General features: G+C 39.0%; 1 protein-coding gene and 1 long non-coding RNA gene across 4 annotated transcripts; both read right to left on the minus strand.

The window, feature by feature from the left end:
• Positions 1-1955: 1955 nt before the first annotated feature.
• Positions 1956-25245, minus strand: galnt7 (UDP-N-acetyl-alpha-D-galactosamine: polypeptide N-acetylgalactosaminyltransferase 7). Of its 3 annotated transcripts, XR_004655119.1 has the most exons (16): positions 24656-25243; positions 19234-19345; positions 16692-17010; positions 12491-12657; positions 12236-12366; positions 11963-12042; positions 10598-10780; positions 8989-9106; positions 8741-8863; positions 7821-7936; positions 6926-7028; positions 6677-6775; positions 5716-5844; positions 5586-5616; positions 4179-4347; positions 1956-4148 (listed from the first exon to the last, which is right to left on the minus strand). XR_004655119.1 is itself a non-coding variant. In XM_034861078.1 (15 exons), the coding sequence occupies exons 1-15, from the start codon at positions 24776-24778 to the stop codon at positions 4241-4243; spliced, it is 1941 nt and encodes a 646-aa protein (XP_034716969.1). In that variant the 5' UTR covers positions 24779-25245; the 3' UTR covers positions 1956-4240. The 3 variants fall into 3 exon arrangements, 2 of the variants coding, with proteins under 2 accessions (XP_034716969.1, XP_034716960.1); XM_034861078.1 differs by lacking the exon at positions 10598-10780 and adding an exon at positions 11062-11244 and having other exon boundaries at positions 1956-4347; positions 24656-25245; XM_034861069.1 differs by having other exon boundaries at positions 1956-4347.
• LOC117937302 lies at positions 14547-16632 on the minus strand. The gene is made up of 3 exons (XR_004655123.1): positions 16618-16632; positions 16321-16327; positions 14547-14618 (listed from the first exon to the last, which is right to left on the minus strand). It is a non-coding gene; the product is annotated as an uncharacterized LOC117937302 (long non-coding RNA).
• Positions 25246-25875: the final 630 nt, after the last annotated feature.

Here is a 25875-nt window from a genome sequence, read left to right on the forward strand (position 1 = left end):
TTGTCTTTTTCTCCCTCAGCTCAGTGAGACTTGTTGTGAAAAGGGGGTGAGCAGGGAGCTCCGGTGGAGCCCTTGTCCTGCCAGCGGCCTGCTTGTGCCATGACTGCTGCTGTGCAAAGGAGATCTTTGGAAAAAAATACTTTTTTCAAGTGTTAAGGGGTGTGGATCTCTGAACCTTGGCCAACACTCAATGTTGTCGCATGAAGCCTCAGGCCCTGACTTAAAGCTGTGCAAGGGCGCAAAAGGCCGTGCAGTAAGCTACTATAGTGACGCACACACATAGTACGTAGTAAGCCGCACAATAAGCCGCAATAGTAACTCTGTAACTGGAGCAAAATCTGTTCACAAGAGGACAGATGGTGTCTACTTTTCTTCTCCCTAGGAATGCCAGTCTGCCTGAAAAGTAGGCAAGCTCCATGATCTGCCTGTTCAAAAATAGCAGTTAAGGTTGCAAGTTCCTGCAGGATGGGCCTGGTTTATCCTTTACCCTGATCCAGCATTCGTGAAATAGGTTTCATCTGGGTTCCACTCACTCTACTCTCCTAAAAACATTTGGATGGTAGAATTTCCCAGTCCACGTTTCGCCCGGTCAGGGCCCTGGCTGAATACATGAAGCGCACGTGGGCCCTACCAAGGTTAAAACGTAACCGAGCATTACATTTAAATAATGTTTTTTAACTTAAAGCAAACAATTACCACTTGTAGTTATTTATAACCTCCTTTAAGGTATTTTATCTACCTAAAGCCTACCTCAGGAATTTCATTACTTTACTAAAGGTGCTTGTTGGAAAGCCTGTCCACGTCCCCCCGCAGTCTGCAGTCAGTTGAGTGAGTTCAGAGAGGCAGCGGACTTTTTATCTATTCCTTTACTTCATTATGTCTGATTGGTACGTTCGTGAAAAAAATTTGAGTATTGCTCATGTGGAGTTTGTTGTGTGACACCATGCAGGACAAACATTTGTCAGTTTAACTGTATAGTTTAACCATTTAGATCAAAGTTATTGCAGGAGTTATCATAAAAGCCCGAATTTCCTTTCTCCACAGCATGCTCGTTGAGAGTCTACTTAGCTAATCATAACACCGGTTTATTTCACATTCTGTGTGTGCTCTGAGTTTATAGGTACATTTTAACTTTTATAAAATAATGGAGATTATTGTGAAGTGAATCTCAGTTTCTGTGCTGTATAGGTTATGTGCATTTAATCACCTTGTGATTTATTCAACGCTCCATTTCTGTAGCCTACTTCTAACATTCGTTACGAGCCAGAGCTACAGCTACTGTAATATTATTGTAATTAAGTAATTATATTACCCACTGTTGATTTCTACACCATTCATAGTAGTATAGCTCCTTTATCATTGGTGTCATTATACTGCAGCTTAAATTGTTGTATTCTTATTGTATTTATCTTTGTTTCTTGTAGACCACAACTACAATTCAAAATAAAGCTCTGTTAACCAGACATACTCTCCTCTGGAGCCTGATTCTTTGACCCAAGTCAAGTCCATATCTGCCGCCTCAACCAGTTAAATTGTGGGACCACTTAATGTAAGTTATAATCACATTATAATGCCTAACAACAGTGACTATTATGCATTATGCATTTACAGTATACAATGACATTGCTTTAAGATTATAAACTCAAATGCATTACAGTAAGGAAAATAAGTATTTGAACACCCTGTTATTTTGCAAAGTTCTCCCACTTAGAATTCATGGAGGGGTCTGATATTGTCATCGTAGGTGCATGTCCACTGTTAAAGACATAATCTAAAGTAATTTAACTATTTATTTGTATGATACAGCTGCAAATAAGTATTTGAACATCTGTCTATCAGCTAGAATTATGACCCTCAAAGACCTGTTAGTCTGCCTTCAAAATGTCCACCTCCACTCCATTTATTATCCTAAATAAGATGGACCTGTCACAATATCAAAGAGAAAACACAGTGGCGGTAGTAAAAATCAGGTCTTTTATTTGCTTAATCACCCACTGTTTAGCCCATAATAAATTTCTGCTATAAGTTAGATATTTACATCATTCAAGGCCCTTCACAAAATACATCATGATCATCTTAACAAAGAAATATATTTACATTGTACAAAAGATTGCATCCATGATCACTTGTACACCAAACCCTCTTTCCCTTGCAAAAACAAACCAAAAAACCCACATTTTCTTCTTCTTGTTTTCCACAACATAAATTGTGTATTTCTCACAGGTATTAATCCCCAGCCAAACAACCCCGTGGGATATTTTTATTTTCAGACAGTAGGGCTGGGCAATATATCACTATCATATTGGTATCTATATATGTGGCTAGATATCGTCTTAAATTTTGGATATTGTAATATCCTGATATGACACAAGTGTTGTCTTTTCCTGGTTTTAAAGGCTGCATTACAGTAGATTGATGTAATTTTATGAACACACTAAACTGTTCTAGCTGTTCTTTTATTTGCAGTTACTCACATAGTTATTATATCAACATAGCTAATGATTATTTATCAAAAATCTCATTGTGTGCATATTTTGCACAAGCACAAACTGTCAACCCTACAATATTGATATTGAGATATTTGGTGAAATTTTTGGGCATATTTGATTTTCTCCATATCGCCCAGCCCTATCAAAACAGACAGTAACTATGTCACAGATTACTGGTCAGCTTCTGAATTATCATCAAGGGTGTCAGTAAGGCAGGCAGTTCATAAGTCCCTTGTCAGTCAAACTACTGTTCTTAAAAACGTGCTCTCCTCAACATGTTTAAGTAACACTAAAGCATCTCTGTGTTTGTAAAAGTTGATGAAAAGGAATTCAAACCAATGGAAAATTAATAGAAGTAAAAGGCAACTAATGACATTGAACAAAATAAAGATTTACTTTTATTCATGCTATTGTGCATTGCACTTTCAATGGCATAGCATGAAATAGCAGGACTGGACTTGAGATGAATGAAGCTTTACGTAGGACTCAAGCATTGCTTGTAGGGCTGGGTATCATTTAAAACATTATGATACCAGTAACAATACCCATAAAGTGATACCAATACCAATAGAATACTTCATTTGAAATAATCCTTCTGCATTTCACGCCACAGGTGTGTAGTATAGCCATACTTTTAAAAGTTTGGTGGCATCTTTAATCTGGGATGTTAAGAATGCCTTTCACAGACTCTGGAGTGCAAATGTGAAGAGATAGTACAATTCAATACTAGAATATGTTAGTGTCCAGCCTATTTACTATGTGCCTGTTGGAGCCTTACTTGCATCTCATTGGCATCTGGGGACGGCTTCTCCCTGGCCCCAGAATAAGGTTTGTATGTATTTTGGCAGAGATTACAAAACTGGCCTATTGGTGAAGCAGATGACCAAACAGGACCGTGCAGAGAAATAATCTTTACATGTTGATTGTTCCATACATGCAAGGATGATTGCTCTATGAACAGATTTGGCTCATCTGAGTATTCTTTCTTTAATATATCCAATAAATGCTTAGTTTTTGACATCCTATTTTAACTAACTATTCCAACCTGGAAGCCATTTATGTATATGTACAGACTTGGTTAAAACACCTAGTAAAACACACTGATGTTTCATAGAATCCTCCACCACTAAAAAGGACTCCTTGGTTGATTGAAAAGGTCTAATAAGAGAGGGACACTTCAATAGACAGAGTTGATGCGACTCATTTCATTAATCAATTTAGTGGTTGAAAAGAACAAAAGAACAAATAAACAGTGTAAGCAAAACCACTATGAACAACAGCGACAGAAAACAGAAGGACAGAGACGGAGTCTACTGTGTCTTAGTTCAGTGTTTATCCAACAGGACAATTGGAGGACCAGTAGCTTCAGCCTCCATACCAACCAGTTATCGGTCACCTGGAGTGTCTATGTGTCTGTAGAATGCGGGAGTGTGTGGACCAACAGTACCAACTAACTTTTGGGTTGAAACTGTTAATAGTCGATACTCAGTGTCTTTCATTTGGGACATATTAACTCCCTCATGTTGGAGGTACACTGATACTAACTGGCTCATATAAAAAAACTTGTATTTTTCTGTAGAGGACAGTATCAGCTTGATATTTGTGTAAACTTGTAGTATAAATGTATTTAGTGGTGTGTGTATGTGTGTGTGTGTGTGTGTGTGTGTGTGTGTGTGTGTGTGTGTTTATCTAAAGTCACCATGTTTCTCTCCCAGCTTCCAGTGGTTTTCTTGGTGCAAGTTGTTCAGTCTTCAGACAGCCACTATGTTGTTCATCTCCCATTTCTGGGTGGTTTTACTGTTGTCACAGTCTGATATAAAGACTTTGTGGAGCAGGTCGGAGCGGTCGAGACATTTCCCTTTTAGGAGAACACAGATAAACATTACTATTAGCAGTTGTTACAGGGATTCAGAAGCCCAGCCCCCCAAATGGATCCCTGGAAATGGACCTTTTCCAAAGGGGTTTGTGTTTCAACATGGATGCGTTTAGAGGTACTCAACTTGAGAACATTTGGCCTCGTCTAATTTATGGCAATGTGATAGTAATGTTATGTCTCAAAGTGGAGATTGTTTCAATATTCCACAGCAGCTACATCTGAAACATGACTTCAACAGTCACAAAATTATGTGACTAATGACATTTGAGATGGTTTTACCTTGCTTTGTAATTGAACATGTGGTTGGTTTGTAACTGCTCTGAACCTTTGTGTGGTTCATTGACTGACGCACAGTCAAACACAGTGGGTTGTAGTAGTGATAGACTTTAAAAACGTAGTAGAGATTTCACAAGCTAAATTACTATAATTAACCTAGATATGGTTGCTGATGCAATTGAGTGTTTAAACAAGGTTAAATATGACTGTTCAATCACAGCGGATTTATTCTGTTTTCTTGCCACTCTCTGTGATCTCATTTAGTGTTTCAATAGGGCCAATGCAATTTTTTGAGGCTGATACTGTTTAAAAAAAAATATATATATATATATATCTGGCACATATCTGGCAATATTTTTAAACAAACATTTTTGTTAAGATTCCTTAATTATAAAAGTATAATATTACAAAACTAACTGTCCTCAAATCTATATTTGACACTGTACTGTACTGTACTGTGAGTTCTTGTTACTAACTTGCTAATACTGATATTTCTGTGTTAAACTAATATTGGCCGATAATATTGCCACTGGTTTAAAGAGTTTAACTACACAAAGGGTGAAAATTCTGCATGTGCCTAGCGGTTGCTTCATGCTCTGTCTGATCAGATGGCAGTGTTTTCTCCTCTAACTATATCAACAGGACTACAGCAAGGGGTTCGCACACATGTTCATGGACAAAATCTCAAAACCTTTGTAAGACTTTTCAGATTTTCCACCAACGTGGAAACCCTTTACAGACCACAATAGCAGTAGTGTGACACCATTAATGACTTATAGTTTTCAAAGTGTGAGATTTTGAAAAAAACTTAATTGAAATTAAGGCTTCCTAATTTTTCTTCCACTGGTGACATGATTATTATATGTGACACTGATGACAATGAATGGAAACTATATGAAAACATAGTGAAAATTAACACTCTGTTGAAATAGTGCAGATTTTACCTGTTGGTACATGAGTGAATCGATGAAGATCCTGGATTAGCAGAGGGAAAGAGAGAGAGAGTGGGTGAATTTTTCTTTATTCCAATACTTTCTAATTTCTATCTAGTGTGCATGTGTGTGTGTGTCTCACCTTAAAGTATTTCCACTCAGTGTTCTGGTTCTGATCACAGTGTGTGATGATGACCGCTGAATTATCACTTCCTCTAGTCAGGCACTGGTCATACTGCATCAACTGGTTGGCTTCATTGATACGGAACAACTAAACCCACACACAGCACACACGGATTAACACATCACAGAGTCTAGTGTAAAGCACTAGCTGCTAGGGACGGGCATTTGATTGAATTTGATTGAATTAACGAACAACTATCAATTAATCGTTAATACTTTTTATACTAAAATCAGTTATTTAACTTGATATAAATTAAAATTGCAATGAAAATCCACAATTTGATCTTTATTACAAAAAGAAGAACTTGTGGCAGTTAGACTGGTTTGGTTAGTCTAAACTTGAAGAGCAGAGGAACCTGCAGCTGCGAGCCGGTGTATCCAAAATAATAAAATTCAGAATGCCAAGAACTAGTGGAGGCAAGGGGCGACTGTGGCGTTGAGTTTGTTAAACCTGCTTTTTGGGACAGACCCTGCATTGTTTTGTAAAACCTTAACTAATCAATTTTGTTGTGGTGTTTCTGAATATTTTGGTTGACAGAATCTTTCTATAAAAAGCTCCTTATATGTAGGATAAGATGAGAAAGAACTGGGACTCTGATGATGACTGGTAATATAAAAAAGACTGTGGTAGACAGCAATGCACACCAATAAATAATAACCTGTCTGACCAAAAAAACTATTACTCCTATATAAGAAGTAGTTTTGAGGATAAAAATTAAGGATTTTGGATGGAGCTTGGCAACTTGAGACATGGACAGAATAAGAAAAAACCTTCTTTACTAAGGGACAGGGAGTTCAATTGCCTTGTACTTTAACAAGCAAACCTAACTAGATCGAGACCATCTCCATCTGGACTGAACAGAGCTACAGGAGACAAAGCAACACACTTCCTTAGGCACTGTGTGTGTGCGTGTTATTACCTGGTTACCCCCCATCCTGTGGCACGGTCCTATTTCCACATTGCCTCCATTGGTGTGTCCCATACTGTCAATACAGTAACTTGTCTCAAAGCCTCGAATCTAAACACACATAGATAGGATGCACACACACACACACACACAGCCTTATAGCACAAGATATTACAAAAAACGAGCCATCAAATAACCAGGAAGTAAACAGTACTGTAGTGCTGTGTGTGAGTGTGTGTGTGCGTGTGCGTCTGTGCCTACCTCTCCCCATTCTACATTTTTTGGAGGCAGAGGGTAGTGCAGTGGAATGTCATACGCTATTTCCTCCATGAACCATTTGAAGCTCTTGCATCGATGTTCCTCCCTGACAAAAAGTCCAGCCAACAAACAGCAAACCAAAAAATCACAATCATTGAACTTAGTTTGACTGCAAGCTAATTTTGTCTTAATTTCTAACCAATTCTAAATAATAGACAATGGAATTGCATGGATTGTCGGCTTTTTTCAAATGTTAAGAATCTTTAGTATGTCTAAAGTAGTAATCAAGGCTTAAGACATATTTTTCAATACATAAATAAATGGATAGCATTAGTAAATGAATAAATATGCATTTTTGTACCCTTAAAACTTTTTTTGTTGGTCCAACATAAGCCAGTACTTAATGTGTTTTTTTGTTCCTGATGTGACTGTAGTGCAATGGTTGTGGCACTTGGACACTGACTATGGCAATTCCCACCCTTGGATTATTTATACAATATATTTGAAATCCTGTTGAACCAATTATCAAATAAGACTTGTACACTTGTTCTAGGTTAACTATTTATGCATTTGCGTTTTTCCATTTTGACTCTGATGAAGACAAAATGGTGTTAACATTTAACAATTAAAGGCTGCAAATCAATCAGTGTGCTCCAGTCCCCTTTTGGAAGTCTGCTCTAAACAGTCTGTCAGTGGACTTTTCTTACAGTATGATCTCTCGATTGTTAACTTTTGTCAGGGACAGCCTAAAAATCAGGCAGTGTCCAGGGTAAGGTGTGTTACACGCACAAATATGAGAAATTCAGAGATGTGGAAAAGTGTAATCAAATAAGACAAAAGAATAAAAGTTTTTAACATTAATCAGAAATAAATACATAGTATACATATTTTGTTATACCTGAAGCGTTTAAGCTCGCTGATGTCTCCGTAGGCTAGGGTGAGAGTTTCAGGACGACTGGCATAGAAGTAGTCCTTATATTCATCCCACCATACCTCTACCACACGAACATAGTTCTAGACACACACACACAGACGCAGACACCGAACACACAGACACACACACACTTATCAACTCATAATATACAGAAATTGTTGATGGAGAATGGACAACATGCAAAATGAATATCATTCATTGCACTTTAACAATAAGTAGGCATACACAATTTTCCACAAAAAAAATGGGATTTATAAAGGACAAATGTGGGCACCTCACGCAGAATTCAGAATAGGCGCAAAAACATTTTTCTACTAGAGCAATCAGGGGGTGATATAAAATAAAAGTGCAGACTAAAAGAAAGGTGAGAGATGGAATGTAATAATATTTGTTTATCTGGGTTGATAACCATTTTCATTGACTATGGGATTTTTTTTGCAGTGTCAGAAAGATCTGTAAAATTGTCACCCTAAATCACATTTATATACTTAAAGTTGAAAGTTTGTAATCAATTTATTTTATTGTAGGCATAATTTTATTTTCCGTTAATGATCTTTACAATTTATCCTGTGTTATCAATATCTGAAAAGTCTGTTTTGAAATGAGCATGTCAACTTAGTTACAGATTACCTTTTGAACATTTGGAGCCAATACAGGTAGTACCGGTACAGGTAATTAAGGGCATGTCTGCATCCATTTTAGTGCCAACTGTGGTAATGTGAATGAGGCTTGTGGATGTGCAGCCATTTCCACATTGAACAAGATTAAAATAATAGAACCATGCTTACAGAGAGATGTCAAATGCTGATAAAAAGAATGCATGTGCATATTTCTGTCTTTGTGTGTACAGAGTCTAGATAGTTTCAAAGCAAGAGTCACTCTACCTTCAGAGTAGGCGACGATCCAACATGTGCAGGTGGAGGGTTTCCTTGCCATCCCTGAAGTCTGTAGATATGTCCGACACGAGAACAGGGTACAAAGAGCAGCTGTCCACCACACTGCCATATCTACATAAAAACACAGAAATAAAACTAACATAATGGACAGAAAAATATTGCTATAAAGTTTTTTAAATGATTTGTTTGTGGCCATTTAGACTCAGTGTGTATAAATTGGTCCATGCCATGTCTACCTTGTATGATATTTCAAAATTCTCTCCTCCCCATATTTGTAGTCCGGGGTCATACAGACCCAGCTCAAAGAAGAAGTCTCTCTCTATAGCAAAGAGACCACCTGCCATGGCTGGAGACCTACAGGTATAAAGACAGACAGACACATCCACATACAGAAACAGAAATATAGACACATACTCAAACAGGTGCATCATTGTCACAATCATTATAATCACATCATCTTTTTTTTTTAGGCTGGTCTGAATCCCACATTAAACAGTTAATTTCTGTCTAAACATTGGCATCTACATTGCCTTTCCTTAAAGGTGACCTATCACTATTTTCCGTAATCCTGTCTTTTCTAAAATGTTACAATGTCGGGTTTTCATGTTAAATGTGTCCAAAGCGTCAAATAATGAGGTAAATGTATTTCAGAGAAATCCCCAGGAGAAAAACCTTGGATTTCCCAATGTTCAGAACACTCGGGTTTCAAAGATTTTTCTACTTTTGGCGTTGTGTCCCATCACAAGAAGCTGGGTTTCTATGATTGTTTATCTGCACCAGGCAGGCTACTTAGGCGCTTTTTAAAGAGACAGGTGCTCAGACAGAGGGTGAATATCGGTGTAGCAGCCATGGGCAGTAGGAGACTTTTTTGAATATTAAAGCATGTAAACATGTTCTAGCAGAATCACACAATATAAGAATGAATCTGAAACAGTATAATAGGTCACCTTTAAAGCACATTTGGTCAGTAACAGTATTAATAACAACAATAACAACACAGAAAGCATAATCAGACTGAGAGAAACAGAGTCTAAGCACAACAACAAATTAGCGGAAGCAAAGTGGAGAAAGACTGACAACAAGACATTGAGGAAAAAGTGATTGTGGGAAGATGGGGGTGATGGTGCCCAAGTCCGAACCCGATTCACACCAGAAGCTCCCCTGTAGACCCGACAAAATGTCCCAACACAAACTCCACTTCCTTTCCTTTTAGATTCAGGTCCAATAATTTCTCACTGAAAGCAATTCCATTATACCTAGCTCTTTTAACTCCCTGCAGTTCAAGAAGGCTAAAAAGAAAAGGTAGATTCAGACTCCCTTAAAAGAAAAAGAAAAATCCTTTCCTGTTTTATGGGGAAATTGGCCCAAATAACCTTTGTTTCAGCAAAAACATGAGAAAGCCAGACTAAGCGGTAGCTAACTAATGGGAGTAAATCCCACTAAATAAAATAAACAAGCCTTTAACACAGTGTGGTGAAACCAACAACAATTAACCCCCAGTAGTAGAAACATTGAAGCACACAGGCAGGCAGTGGACAGGACAGGAGTGACCTACTCCCCATCAGAGGATTGAGACAGTTTTGGTTTAGTTGGTTAGTTGCGATACGCAGTAAGGGTTTGACTCGTATACAGTGTATATTTTTTATATTTAAAGTTGGTATTCTTGTCCATAGCAAGCAATGGTACCCAAACTCACTGGTCTTTGTGAGTTTTTTTCTTTCATTTTCACCTCTCTGGTTTAAGATTAGCATTTCTTAACAGGTTAGTTAGGGTAGTGATAGTCTTAATGTCAGACATATCATTAGCATTTGTCCAAATTAGTCAGAAGGCACTGATTTTTTGTACCTATATGGCTCAGTCTGAGTTTTTCTGAGTTTTTTTTCTCGGTCTCCCAAAGGTATTCTCTTCCAGAGCATGCTCCAGTCCCAGGCTCCTCTAGCAAAGGCATCCTCATCTCCTCCACCCTGGGGCTCGATGGTGAACTTCTGGCCGTGGATGGAGTCGATCAGAGGCACCGTGCACACCGTTCTGACAGAGTGGGGATGGGGCCAAGCATACAAGATACATGGGGGGAAAGAGGTGTATGGGGTGGTGTACATGAAGGAAATAAAAACAGGCAAATATGGACAGCAGTGCCAGTCCAAACACAAAGACATTGGGTGGGGAGTCAGAGACCAAGACACAGCAAGACACAGCAAGACACAGCAAGACACAGCGGAGGATAAGACAGGTGGGATGAGGGAATGGGAGATGGAGACACAAACAGAACAGGGATGAGTGTTAGCATGCTGGCTGTGGTGTGTGTGTACCGGTACGGCTGGGTGGTATGTTTTCTTTTGGCCTTCTCTCTCTGGCTAAGCGGTACTCTCTTCCAGAGCAGGCTCCAATCCCATGCTCCTCTAGCCAAGCCGTCCTCATCTCCACCCTGCTGGGGCTCCATAGTGTACTCATTACCATCTATATAGTCTATCAGTGGTACTGTACATGCTGTCCTACACACGCACACAAAGACATACACAAAGAAGCCTTTGGCTGTATTGCGCCAGGATGATTAGTCGAACAATACTCACTAGTGAATTCCTTCCAATGCTCTGTTTACAAGTTTGCAGAAGAGAGTTTTACAGCTGAGATTTGGAGCTAAGACCTGTGGCCAAAATCCTGAACAGAATTCTGCAACAACAGTGTTTTAGTACACTGTGGCAGCTGAGAGCAGAAGCAGATTAAATACAATGATCAAAATGGACAACACCTTATGCAAATCTGTAAAATACAAGCAACCCATGAATCTCTATCACTGGATCAGGATAGAAAAGAAATGCTAAATTGTGATATTGATGTCTTTGAATAGGCTGCACAGTTACCCTGTAGATTAGAATAAAGGTAAGCCCAGATATTCGAGTGACCGGATCTCAGAGTAAATATATCGTAACAGTGTTTGTGTTTGCACAGACTGGTACTCTTTTGGTACCATAAAATGATTAATTACAATAACATAACGTTAAATAAAGTTTCCAAATCTAACCATATCATACTGTCTAAGAAAAAAAGTACCAAATGTATAAAAATAAGAAAGCTGGGCTAAAAGAAAGCTTATGATTTAATAAACAGACTGAAATTGAGTATTAAACCAGTTTGTAAACAATCTCTGTTAGATGACAGCCAGCCTTTATAAAGTGGTGTGTGTGTGTGTGTGTGTGCGCGGTGTGTTACCTGTCTTTTGAAATAGGAGCAACCAGTGGAGCATACCAGTTGATTCCAACCTCACAATGAGCATCCAGGTAGATTAGCACCTACAAAACCAACACACAAACACTTGTACTTCTTTATTCCGTATTGTTTAAGGAGAAGGACATCAATGCTTGTTCAATGCAACTGTGGATCACCTAGTATAAGTTGAGGGCACATATTTTGAAGGTAAAGCCACCTATAAATATTCACACATTAGTTACAGTAATTGTGGTCGGCGCAGTAGCACTAAGATACCTGTCCTTTGGTGGCCTTGTGGGCTCCTATACTCCTGGCCTGGATCAGTCCTTCTCTCTTCTCATTTCTGAAGAGTTTTACAAGACCATTCCATTGCTTGATGTAGTCCTCCAAACGTTCCTTGAGATGGGCTACACACACATGCACACATATTTATATTATACTGATAAGGAATTGTTCAAGAGATGACAAGGTATACAAGTATACAACCCATCCTCCCCAACCCTATACTGTATGTGAGAAAAGTAAACCCACCTTTGTTGCTGAAGTCATCTATCATGACAATCTCAGCCAGGTATTTCCTGGGAGTCCTCTTGATGACACTGTGGATGGTTCTCATCAGTGTAGACCAGCCTTCATTATGGAAGACTATCACCACACTAGAGGTCATCAGTCTGTCATCATATTGCCAGTACTTACACCTGAAGAGGTAGGACAGAGTGCCAGGTGCAAGTCAGTTACATTCATGACATAAAGCTGTTGCTATCTCTCAATGCAACTTCTTGTCATGTAATTGGATGTGTAGGTGTAAATGAGGGAAAATTGTCAATTTGACAACATTGTAGTAAATAGTTTTGGTTCATCAAAAAGCTTTCTTGTTAAGTAGAGAAGCTAATGCAGGACCAATTAGTGCATAACAAGTCACCAAAATGAGGGGGGTTCCATTTGTGCAGTAAGACTAAAGTGTCTTATGAAAGAATATTCTTTATGAGGGGGAGTGGATTCAAATAATTGCACAGCCTTACTTTCAATACAAAATCAATAATTGCAACATGTTTCTAAAAGTCAACAAGTTATCAACTTAAATAATTGTAATTTTACTATTAACCAAAATATGAATTATGATTTTTCCATAATTTCTGTTATAACCCAGCTCTCCTAAATGTGTCAGAAGGAGGATTGATGGTTAGGGATGCTTCCTTTGTCTGATTCTAGTTCCTTTTACAGCCCAACTGAAAGTGCAGCAGGTCATGGTATCTTTTCTCTGCAGGTCCTGAAAAGGTCATAAACTTTCAGTCACATACCAATGGAAAGATAGCGAATAAGCACACAAACACATCACATCACTGTGACCAAGAGACCCCATCCTAAGTGAATAAGACCAGTGGTGCAGGAGAAAAAGAGCCAGACAAAGGAAGGGGAGAGCTGGGATAGCTTGATCTATGTAACTTTGTCTCTAGGATATATCCTACGTAATAAAAAGGATTCACACATCAACATCTGAGATTCTGACTATTAATTGACTGAACCCTGAGACCGGAGAAGGATTTAGCTCCAACACCAGGTAATAATAAACGTTTAGGGTGTTTAATCCGCCAAGAGCTTGTAGAAGTTTGTTTGACTTATGGTTTCCAGTAAAATGTGGTGACTGCTAACTTGAGAGGGAAGAGCCAGCCTAATGGTGGGTGCACTGGGTTCAAGGATAAAGATGGTTCACAGTTGTTGGATAATTTCTTGTTATGAGAGGGTTTTCATGTTTTCTTTTGCCTTTAACCCTTTAGTGCGTAACTTTTTGATATTAATGTTAGCCCATTACATTCAAGCCATTGCCAAATGAGTTGCGTTCATGGAAGGCTTGTATCATGTGGATGCGATGACAGTGTTTTTATCATTAAAAAAACCTGGCAGAAACTGCGCCCTATAGCTGTTGAAGCCATTACACTGATTTTTGTTTTATCCTCTTCACATGCATGTAATTTATAATCATACGGTTATGATGATGCCGATTAAATTACTGTGGATCATGTTCAAATGATGCCGATTACAATTACTGTTGATCATGTTGACACGATGTTAATTGTGATGATGATGATGGTGGTGATGATGATGACAATGACATCAGGGGGTGTTAACTCTATATGTAGACCTCACCTGAGCCAGGTGTGTGTGTGTGTGTGTGTGTGTGTGTGTGTGTGTGTGTGTGTGTGTGTGTGTGTATGATTAGAGAGCGGAAGGAAAAACTATTTTTCAACCGTATTTTGTAAGACAAACTGTTTTGGACTGGATAATCCTTCAACCAATCGGGCCGAAAATCAAGGTGACATAGCAGCGACAGCAGAATCAACGGGTCGCTGTGCTTCAGCGGCCATCATGTTGAATGTAAACAAAAAGCTGCTTGCCATTGCTGCGCTAGCGTCATCGTGTAAAGCTCATGGTTGTGATTGTTGTCTTGATTTGGAAAAATTTGAAATGGGCTTGACTGACTTGCAAAGGATATCTCAAATTTGCCGGACGTTTGTCAAGGTTTTTCCCAACTACCCACTAATGCCATTGCCAGTCAAAAGGAACCTGTGGCAGAGGCTGCTAAAAGCTAATAGGGAACGTGAGCTGGGTTTAGACCGTTGTGAGACAGGTTAATTTTACCCTAAGGATACCAGCTGATCTGAGTGGGTGGCTGATCTTTAATGCAATATCTACATTTCCCATTATCAGCAACCATTCATCCAATGTTCCAAATGCTCATTTTTTTTACTAATCTGATGTTATTTTAAAAAACTAACTAAGAAAACATTAAACAACCCTTATGCAATTATGTAAGCACATAATGTAATATGGAAACTGCTGCCCTGGTTAAAAAAAACAAGGCAACTTATCTCAGCTGGGATTCTGTCTATAATGGAGTCCAATGGAAATTTGTGAGTGACCCCAAACTTTTGACCGGTAGGGTTTGTACCCACCCTTAAGTAGACATCTCTTCTATGATGAAAATGAATGGGTATCTGACTATTTGTTCTACAGTTTCTTGTTTTGTTAACTTGTGGATTCTTGGCACTTTATTTTCTAAACTATAACTACAACTGGAAAGAAGACCAAGAGTCACCTCTGCTGCTCAGGATAAATTCATCCGAGTCACCAGCCTCCAAAATCCCAAATTAACAGCAGCCCAGATTAGAGACCAGATGAAAACCACACAGAGTTCTAGCAGCAGACACATCTCTACAACAACTGTTAAGAAGAGACTGCGTGAATCAGGTCTTCATGGTCAAATAGCAGCTAGGAAACCACTGCTAAGGAGTGGCAACAAGCAGAAGATATTTTTTTGGGCCAAGAAACACAAGGAATGGACATTAGACCAGAGGAAATCCGTGCTTTGGTCTGATGAGTCCAAGTTTGAGATATTTGGTTCCAACTGTGCCTTTATGCGACGGAGAAAAGGTGACCGGATGGATTTTACATGCCTGGTTCCCACCGTGAAGCATGGAGGAGGAGGTGTGATGGTGTGGAGGTGCTTTGCTGGTGACACTGTTGGGGATTTATTCAAAATTGAAGGCATACTAAACCAGCATGGCTATCACAGCATCCTGCAGTGGCATGCGACATCCCATCCGGTTTGCGTTTAGTTGGACCATCATTTATTTTTCCACAGGACAACACACCTCCAGGATGTGTAAGGGCTATTTGACAAAGAAAGAGAGTGATGGAGTGCTGTGCCTCCACAGTCACCGGACCTGAACCCAATTAAGATGGTATGGGGAGAGCTGGACCGCAAGGCGAAGGCAAAAGGGCCAACAAGTACTAAGCATCTCTGGGAATTCCTTCAAGACTGTTGGGAAACCATTTCAAGTGACTACCTCTTGAAGCTCATCAAGAGAATGCCAATAGAGTGCAAAGTAGTAATCAGAGCAAAGGGTGGCTACTTTGAAAATATTTCTTATATTCTAGTTTCTTCAGTTATTTCACACTTTCTTGTTAAGTACATAATTTCGCATGTGTTCATTCATTGTTTTGATGCCTTCAGTGATAATCTACAATTTAAATAGTCATGAAAATAAAGGAAACGCATTGAATGAGGTGTGTTCAAACTTTTGGCCTGTACCGCAACAACACACACACACACACACACACACACACACACACACACACACACACACACACACACACACACACACACACACACACACACACACACACACACACACACACACACACACACACACACACACACACACATCCGTAATGTGGCAATGTAAAGGACTGACTCATGTTTATTCTTCAACTGTCAGATCATCCTAGTAGGTCTTAACTGTTTGCTCAGTGGGGTGTAACCACCACTAAGACTTTTATTGTGTTGTGCTTGGTATCACATGATGTCTCGTGTCACTTTTTGCATGTGTTTTGTGACAAAAAGTAGTTTTGAGGCCAGACGCAGGGATTCCTCCTGGTGAAAGATTTACGAGTACTTACTAGTCACTAGTATAGTATTTACTATTACCCACTATTGCCGGTCAGTTAGGTAGTGTTAGTTAATCAGAAAGTTGTTCAGTGTCCAGGGATGTATTGATTTTAAAAGTCATGTATGGATTTTAAAAGTCATGTAGTGAGAACTAAGCTCAACAGAGACATGCCCTAATTAGTATTAATTTACAAATGTGAATAAGTACTGCAATAGTAATTTAGGGCTGACTACAGTTAAGAAGGTGGAAGTTATACAGTCAGTATGAACAGCAGTACTCACTCTTCATGGCGTATATCACTAATGGTTCTGTCCAGAGAGATCATGTCACTAGCTACCATGTTAAAGCCAAACTCTTTGATCGAAGACTGGATGGCGTCTTTGTACTCTGGACCCAGGACAAAAGGCTTGGCTCCCTCTCCAGGACCGCCGTGTACCCCTTGAGGCTCAGGTTCCTTGGGCTCAAAGTTTCCCAGGATACCTTTCTTCAGGACGGGGCTGGTGTAGGCTTGTGTGTGGGGTTTGAATGTCACATACTGCTGTTGGATCACCTGCTTTTGGTTGGGCTGCTGGTCAGGTTTCTGCGGATGGTTGGCCCCTCCTGGAGACGACAACCAGAAACCAAAAGATGACACACTATCACAAAAAAATAAGTGCTAAAGAAACTGTACCTTACCTGTATAGTATTACATTATGTCCTCTTTATAAGAGGGAAATACTATAAAACTAAATAGTGTTTTATAAAAAATATTGGTACTCACTGATTCAAATCCCTGTTTGTGTAATTGGTTTTCATTCTTAACAGCTACTAAAGATTTTAAGATATAAAAGACCATTTCTGATTTTGTAACATCTGATAGCACCAGATTTCCACCTAGCCTAGGGCTGAAAATTTTGAATAAAAAATAAAAACTATTAACTGGGGAAGATTAACAACATTTTACTGTAACTACAACATTGCATTACAGTACTTTGAAACTTTCCATTAGGTTGCTTTGAAAGCTAGCATGCGCAACTATTTTATATTATTACGGCCGTTACTTTCCACATTTGTTTTTCATATTTTTTCTTTGACTATGTCCCACAAGCGGTCCGTTTAAGAAGAATATTTAACAATAATAACTAGCTAGATAAAAACGCCCTAACCCTTCAGATCACAGGCTCGTGACGCATGACCGCTTCCTGCCAGGCACGCCATTTGGACGGAATGAGTTCGTTGGTGGCCAGCAACAGCGAGTAAAAGTTGGAAGTTGAGGTGCTGTAAGAGTGCTTTTGAAGTGAATGAGAATGCACGCATGCATGCACATTTGGTTTGTTATGGTTTGTTATGGTAGCCTCTTGCCACTGCCGCTAGGTTCTTCTCCTAATGAGTCTACCCCAGGATGAAAACAGCCAACAGGCAAGCTTAATTTGTGGCAAGGACAGCTAACTTTGAAGGAGTGACATTTCTTGATAACTGGCCGCGGCCCCGATTACTCGTTTTATTAAGGCACAAACTAGATTCATTGTGTGATAGCCTTATAGCGTCACTGTTTCATTCTCTCATACACAAGAGAGGACAGTTCTCTGTAGGTTAACAGAACACAAGTGTGTGCATGTGTGTATGTGTACAGGTGTGCGGGGGTGTGATGGGGACAGGCGACAGAATCCTGTGTAAGCAGTCCTGAAATAAATGTGGACCTTCCACAATTTTAAATCCTTGTTTTTCTACATTATCATTAGTTAGAATTTAATTTAAAGTGATATTTAACACAAATATAACATCATAAAAATGATAAGATGATTAATCATCAATCTTTTAGGTGAGTTGGGAACAACAGGAATGTTCTTTTGTAAGAAGAAGTTGGCCCTTTGGGGGCCCTATGCAAAAGAAAAACAAGTTTCACATAGAGTGATGCAAAGGATTTCAGCTATTGCTGAGTTTGAAATCTTAACATAACATTATCGTCAGCACACTCATTGTAAATGCAGACATCAGCTGCTGTCTCGTTAGATAGCGTTAACTGTAACTTAGGCTACTATTAAACAGGCATACGTTAGCTAACAGTTGGCGTTAACAACATTATTGACCAATAAAGTCACTAGCAAACTTACAGATTCCCTGTTGCAGCTGCCCTGAGGTTAGAGGCTAGCAGATCAGGGTCTAGCTCTGCTTTGCGTTTTCCTGCTGTTTGTTTACTTGATGTAACGTTAAGAATCGCAGCAGTATCTCACCATGGGATGCCATCATTAAAACATTACATGACTCTGACAGTCAATACTTGCAGTGACCTCATCGTTCATTGTAACATTTGCATTCTTTCATCCTACCATATTTGTCCCAAAATGTATTATTATTGTCCCTGACCCTTTTTTTTGGCCCCGGAAATAGGGGAGGTCCTTAAGCTCAGTCACTGGTCATGTGGATGCGCCGATAGTGTTGTTGTCATTACTCGTGAGAGCGAAACATGGTAAAATATCTTAACTGTAACATGTATTAAATAAATAGAATTGTAGAGATCTTATACTTCTGTTAGACCATGAGTATAAGAAAAACAGCAATTGTGGTCCTTTGAGTAAATTCAACAGTTTCCAAACCTCTGGGTTTGGTGTTCACTAGCCTTCATTAACTCTCTAATAAACGTTTTTTGATACAGTGTGCCACAGTTTTTGTGCTTTAAACGCTCCTTGCAGGTAAATTTCACAGAAAAAAAATGTGTCTATGTCAGTATCAGTAAAATGGCAGGTTTCCTTTAAAACCTGCACCTTGATGAGATTGACTCTTTTGGAGAATGAAGGAGCTGGGTTTGTTTATGGGATGTTTTAAAATGGAACTGTGTCTCACCATGTTTGAGTCTGATGGAGTTGAGGTCAACCTCCATCCCTTCTACATGAGGCCAGGGCACCACAGGCTTAAACTGATCTGCTAGGTCGCCTTTAGGCAGCACACTGTCATCCTTTACAGAGGGATACAACAAAGGGTATTATACAGTACATTTAACAGATGCACATTATTAATACATTAGAGAATACTACTGTTGTAAACATGCTGGGACAAAGAAATTATTGAAAAATAAAACAGTATGACTAAATATGGCTATGGACTAACTATAGGTCTGGTGACGGTGATCAGTACACAGAACACATATGGTTCAGCACAAAACAGCTGTGTGTATCTAGGCCTGTCGCGATAGTCAGAGATGGGAAGTAATACTTCATTACTGTGCTGTTCTTAGATTTTTCTAGTTTTTCTTTAATATTTATTTTTGTGGCAACTTTTTACCTTTACTCCTTGCATTTTAAACACAAATATCGGTACTTTCTACTCCTTACATTTTACAAAATTGACTCGTTCCTTTAGTTTTGTACAAAAGGTTGTCATGTCGGAGAATAGCGCGGACATGCGCCTCACACCACGAGCGTGCGCGCGCACAGAGAGAAAGGTGAGAGAAAAAAGTACGGAACCCCCCTGGGGTTAGCTGAGAAAAGGATTCATGAATCCGTGCTCAATGAATTATTAACGTGACCAAAATAGGAAAGATATTCTATATATATTCTTACCTTAATAACTTGTCTCCTCCTAGTTGTATTACAGCACTTACTGTTAAAACATAAGTTTGGAGACACTACCTTATATAATCATTAAACTAACAGATATTTTTGTGTCGGTGTTGTTGTTTATATAAGCTAAGCAGTTTATATATGTCTAAGCACCGCCGGCTGCTAACCCCTACTAGAGACCAATCTTCTTTCTCCAGGTTGGAGGACGGCTCATTTTGATGAAAATTTGTTTGTAGCTCATTGTTAACCTTACAACGTTACAAAAGATGCATCATTTGTGATTTAATGTAATTTCGCTAAAGAGTAATTGATCTCAGAAGTTTGAATCTAAGAATATCTTTCCTGCTCACGTTTGTCAAGATTATGAATCTGTGTGCACAGTTTGTGAAACCGATGGCACGGATTATGAATTATGTGCGGTTTTTAGTTTTTTTTAAATCACAGAATTCTTTTTTGTGTTTGTTTCTCAGCTGACCCCAGGGTGGCTCCGTAAAAAAAAAGAGACTAGCTGTCTGGTGGATAATCAGTTGAGATATTGTGTGTGTGTCTATAGTTCTGGCACACTAAAATTAAGTTAGCTGGTGATTTTGTTGATTGCGTTCTTCACCTGTAACCTAGGTTACACCTGGCTGTTGATTCGATATAATGGCAATTGTTGAACGCCCTTGCTAACGTTTGTATTTTAGGTGCATTATTTACATGCTACAGTTACACTTTATTAACATAATGGATTAGTGGGTTTATTGTTATTATTTGCTAGCATATATGATTCTATATGCATTGTGTATGGTAGCCTTTACAATGTTATTTGTTTGCAGAAACACACACACACACAAACACACACAGCTACCCACGCCCGTGTTTGTACTGTTGCTTGATTGTAATAAAGCATTAACAGAGAAAAGTTGTCTCCGTCTGTGTTTTAACAGACACACCTGGGCCAACTTGGAAACCAGAATCAGCTTTAAATACAGTCCTAATCTAGTCCTCACTAACGAGTTTCAAATCATTTCACTTGAGTTACCCTTATTATTGTTGTTTGAGTCATTAATTCCGAATTCTATCTAATTGTCAATACACTAGGCTACTGTGCGTTGCACTTGATGCACCACTTCAAGACAACTCTACAGATTCCCATCGTCCTCTGCCTTTTCTGAGAGAGATGTTGGAGATAGTGGACTATGCATCAAGACTGACTCCTGGTCAATGTGCTGCGTAATTCTAAAATATAGGGTATTTCTTAATTAATGTGAGTTTAGTCATTCATATTTTATCCTTTATTTTCTTTCCAGAAGCCCTATTTGAGCACACACACAAGCATGTAGATTCCTTTAAATGTTAAGGGCAAGATTGAAAAAGAGAAACTAGATCTGTGAATTCTCGCAGAATCACAAATGAATTCATATTTTGCTATTCAGTCAGAATCTTACTAACCTGGAGTCCCAGTCTCTGTCACAATAATCATATATGTGTTTTAGGTCTATTGGCAGATATCCATTTAAATTGTAGCCAATGGCGTATAAAGAGCTTTTGTCCATGTCCACTGAAGTTTCTCAGCTTGCATTCTAAAACATGGTTGTCATTCATAAGGCTAATTTTACTTTTAAACTATAAGTAAATTTCCAAGCCTGTACTTTGTTACTTTTACTTGAGTAAATAAGTTAAATCCGTACTTCTACTTTTACCAGAGTATTTTTTTCACAAGTATCTGTACTTCTACTTGAGTACGGGAAGTGTGTACTTTTGCCATCTCTGGTGCTAGTCAATAAATCAATTAATCGCACGATATAAAAAATTAGCATTTTTAGGGCCGTAATAATTTGCATTTGCATGCTTGTTTGTGTTCCTTCTCTCTCTACCAAAGACACTGGATGACCACTCTTGGTTCCTTAGCGTAATGAGGAGTGAACCCTCTTGTCAGTTGCATATGTCTTTGTGTGGGGTGGCGGGATTCCTGACGGAAAGAGAGACAGAGGAACTGCAAGGCAATGCAAGTATATGAGCAATATCCCCAGTGTTACTCTGCATCCTGTTTTCTCACTTTTATTCCAAAACACACAGTTGACAACCTGCCTGTGTAGACAGACTCAGACATAAATGCCACTGGCTGCTATGGACGCAAGCGCTCTAAGGAAAGTGGCTGCATGTGTCCGATAATACACAGAACATTAACCGGTACATGCCTACAGCTGTCTGCTGTCAGAAGCTCCCGGACGGTGCACTGAGACTTTGTTATCTGCTTGTTGGTCAAGGGTTATTGATTGGTTATTTATTATTATTTTCATTTTGTTTTCTTTTGGAAGGCTGGCTGCTAAAAAATAACCACTTACTAGCTAATGAATTAGCCTGAGGTAAACGATAGCTATCAATAAACAGAAGTGATGTGGTGGCTGGCGTCTGGTGTGTGTCTCCGACTTGCAGAGGAGCAGAAGAAAGTAGCTGCACCTTTGCCAAAATTAAGACTGAAAACAAAACTACTTTGATCCAAACATTTACTTGCCATTACTGTTAATTTTGCCACATATTTTTATATTTAGTCATTCACGTATATTTTTTTGTTAGTCAAGTTTTAGTCAAAAGAGAAGTTAGGTATCTTAGTCAAGTTTTAGTCAAAACATTTGAGTCTTTCTGTAAATAATGTTTACATTATTTCTGATAACCATTTCAGCCAAATAGATTTTCACACATCTCAAATATTGGTTAAATGTCATAATTACCTGACAATATACAGTGGTTGAATTTTGTTAAATCCAACTTTGTTAAACATGTTTTTATATTGAGCCTCTTCCTTCCTGTGTACAATACACAGACACATGTTAGATAAGCGCCTGGGTTCCACAGCACGTTGTTTTGTTGCCAGCAGTTGCATAGTCTACATTTACATCTGGCCGTTCTGCAAGCCTGTCTCCTTCCCTTACCCAGGTCTACACGCTGTTACAGCTTCTCCAGCAGGTTGAACTGGGCTTCCTCCCTCCCCCCGTGGGCCACATCTCTACCTGAATGCCCTAACGCAGAGATCTTCAACAGGGGGTCCGGGACCCCCAGGGGGTCCTCAGAGTAAGTGCAGGGGGTCCATTAAGTTATTTTAAAAATATTCTTTATTGTATTTTTTTGTATTGTTTTGAATGTTTCTTTCATCAAAAAATTAAATAAGTCTGAAAATATACATTAATATGAATGCAAAATTGTAATTGCAAAAAAAAAGACATTGAAGATAATCTTACTATAGGTAACTATGGTAGCAATACAGATAAGCTTAAGAAGTCACTGTGCCTTCCAGATGGAAGTTTAACATTAAAGCATGATGCATAAATAACATCCATTTATTTTCTTCCATTCTTCCCATTTTAATATGCAACTCAATTGTATACAATACACAGACCTTACTCTGTCTCTCTGTCAGCTTAGGGGTCCCTGACCTAAAGGACGTTGAAGTTCCCTGCTACAACGGTTATCCCAGTTATTCAGCCCGTCTGAGCAGCGCCTAAGGACTGTTGCCGACTGAGAACCGCCTGAGAACAGCCTGAGTGTGTGAACCTAGGCCATGAAACCTTAAACATCCCACTAGTAGAACTGTGGGAGTAATATGAGTGGGTTTCTATTTTTTTTCTTCTCATTGACGCACACAAGGATACACATGCACCTGCCAATGGTTTTACACTATTCCGCTGATCTAGTTGTGTTTTTACAGGTAACTGTCATTTTTGACCCCTTGATTACAATGTGACAGAAACATAAAAAAATGCCCATTCATTGTAGTAATAATCCTGTCACCCAACCCTAATTTCACGCTTGCAAAATTTTTTGTTGCTTCAATAGGTGTTTTCACATTATGGGGCCATTTTGTTGCAAATCAGCACAGATTCATACACTAAAAATGCCTTTTTTTTGCCTAAAAAGGGCATGAGTGAACACAGAACTGCTTATAAAGAACTCGGTGAAGACATGCTGGACAAAGCAGAAAAGAAGCTTCCAAGTTTCAAAACCATTTTATCTGTATATTACTCACAAAGTTGTGTTCAAGTCACATTTAGAGGGATTCATATTATTTAGGGGGAGTTTAAGACATTAACCAATCATTGTTACTGGGTAATTCTGGGTATATGAATACAAAAAATATTTTCTTTTTTGTAAAATTTATTCAGGAGAGTTTCTGGTCCAAATAACGTTAGCCGGACCTTTGGTAAAACTGTTAGTTCAAGACAGTTCCGCCTTAACGACGCATTACAACAGTATGGTGACATATGCGGATATGTATCCTGGAATGAACGTGTGTAATTTATGAATGTAACGTTAATGGAAATAGTCATTTGTGAATAGAGCTATCGTTACTAGTATTTAGCGAGGGAAGATGTAACTGTAACATTAGCTAAGATACATCCAAATGAGAAAACTAGCGTCCGTAGCTAACGTTAGCTAGGAACAAATCTCCATGACAACCAATGTAAGTAGTAACGTTAGCTTTTAACGATAGAGCTGAAGCGTGTTCCGATGTCATTGTATTAGGAGTGATGTTTTATACAGAATCCACTACAACTTATCATTATGAGTCATCATACATAGATGTTTTTCATAGCTACGTGTATTATACATTTTGAAGTGTTGGGTTGGAGTTATGCTAACACTGATACGTGCAGTTCCCTCTTAGAGACTAAGCTGGCTAGCTAAATTAAGGTAACGTTACCTGATTGCCGTTTTAAACTTACCCGTTTTCCAAATGGGTTTTCATCGTTGGGTTTCGGCGACAAAGAAGACCAGAGCACCACCAAACCAAGAAAAGTCCCAATGACAAGTAAACCTCGTAGAATGAACCCCACTTTTAGCCTCATATTGGAAGTTCTTCGCGAGTAGCCAGGCTGCCAACAGCTAGCTTAACTATATTACCCGCTATTGCTCTATACTACTAGCTAGCCAGGGCCAGCCGGCTGGCACAATAGCAAGCAGCTAACAACTAGTTCGCTGCTGATGTTGCAAGTTTGAACAACAAGGCTGGTACTAACGTTATCTTGAAAACAGGCAGTGGCGCAACCGTGAGCTTCCTATACAATATTTTGTATTGACCAGGCTGACTGAAACTGCGCCTTTCCGGGGTTCTTCTTCCCGTCTCCTTCTTGACACGGTCCCTCCGACCTGCCAACGTTACTGCTGACAGACACAGCTCAGCGTCGCAGCAGCACCCCACATATACGTTTCTGATATGGCTGGACTTGCTCGTGAACTCACGGATATCCAAATATGCTTACTTGTGGATTTACTGGTTGTGGGAAGACAAAATAAGAGCGGTCTGTCTTGTTTTCAAACTATGTTAGGTGACACCCAACCATTATAAGGACTGTGGCTCATTGTAACGCCCACGAATGTAGGCTCCTAATAAGCAGAGATAACAACTCAGGGATTACCATGGAAGAAATGAAAGAGCCAGCAGGTATTCATAAATTAATATAAAATAATGGAGGCAATGATAATACTAAAAAAAAACATTAGAATACAAATAAATATCAATAAATGATTGAAGAGTGTTGTCTGTAAATTTAGTTGTCAACTTTGACATATTCTGAAGACTTCATGGAGAGTGTTGGTGTTGAATCATAGTATAAACACCCTCACAGCTCCACTTTTCATTTTACACTTCGCCATTCTATAGACAAAAGGCTTTCGGAAATACACTGCCAAGCATCATAGCAGGACAAATAGGTTGTAGGCTATTTCTTAGACCCTATGGCTTGAACTTAGAATCAAAATCTGACTAGACTACTTGCAGTATGTGTTAAAGTCTGAAGTCAAAAGCAAATTAGTATTTATATTCTGAAACACTTCCTAAATTACCTTTTGACAATGTTAACACAATATGCTAAAAGTGTAATAACAGAGACTGCAATTCAATCAACTAAACTACTGGCCCACTGCTGTGAGCCTGCTGGATAGG

This window comes from Etheostoma cragini, chromosome 2, assembly GCF_013103735.1.
Source record: "Etheostoma cragini isolate CJK2018 chromosome 2, CSU_Ecrag_1.0, whole genome shotgun sequence".
In the NCBI taxonomy this organism is placed as follows: domain Eukaryota; kingdom Metazoa; phylum Chordata; class Actinopteri; order Perciformes; family Percidae; genus Etheostoma; species Etheostoma cragini.

Bases quoted from the DNA above. Each gene is read 5' to 3' on its own strand.
- galnt7 (XM_034861078.1), bottom strand. From the start codon at position 24,778: ATGAGGCTAAAAGTGGGGTTCATTCTACGAGGTTTACTTGTCATTGGG. The intron at 6,776-6,925 runs GTAGGCACAGAC...ATGTGTGTTTAG, and splicing joins AAAATGTAGAATGGGGAGAG to ATTCGAGGCTTTGAGACAAG. The intron at 5,845-6,676 runs GTAATAACACGC...GTGTGGGTTTAG, and splicing joins ACAGGATGGGGGGTAACCAG to TTGTTCCGTATCAATGAAGC.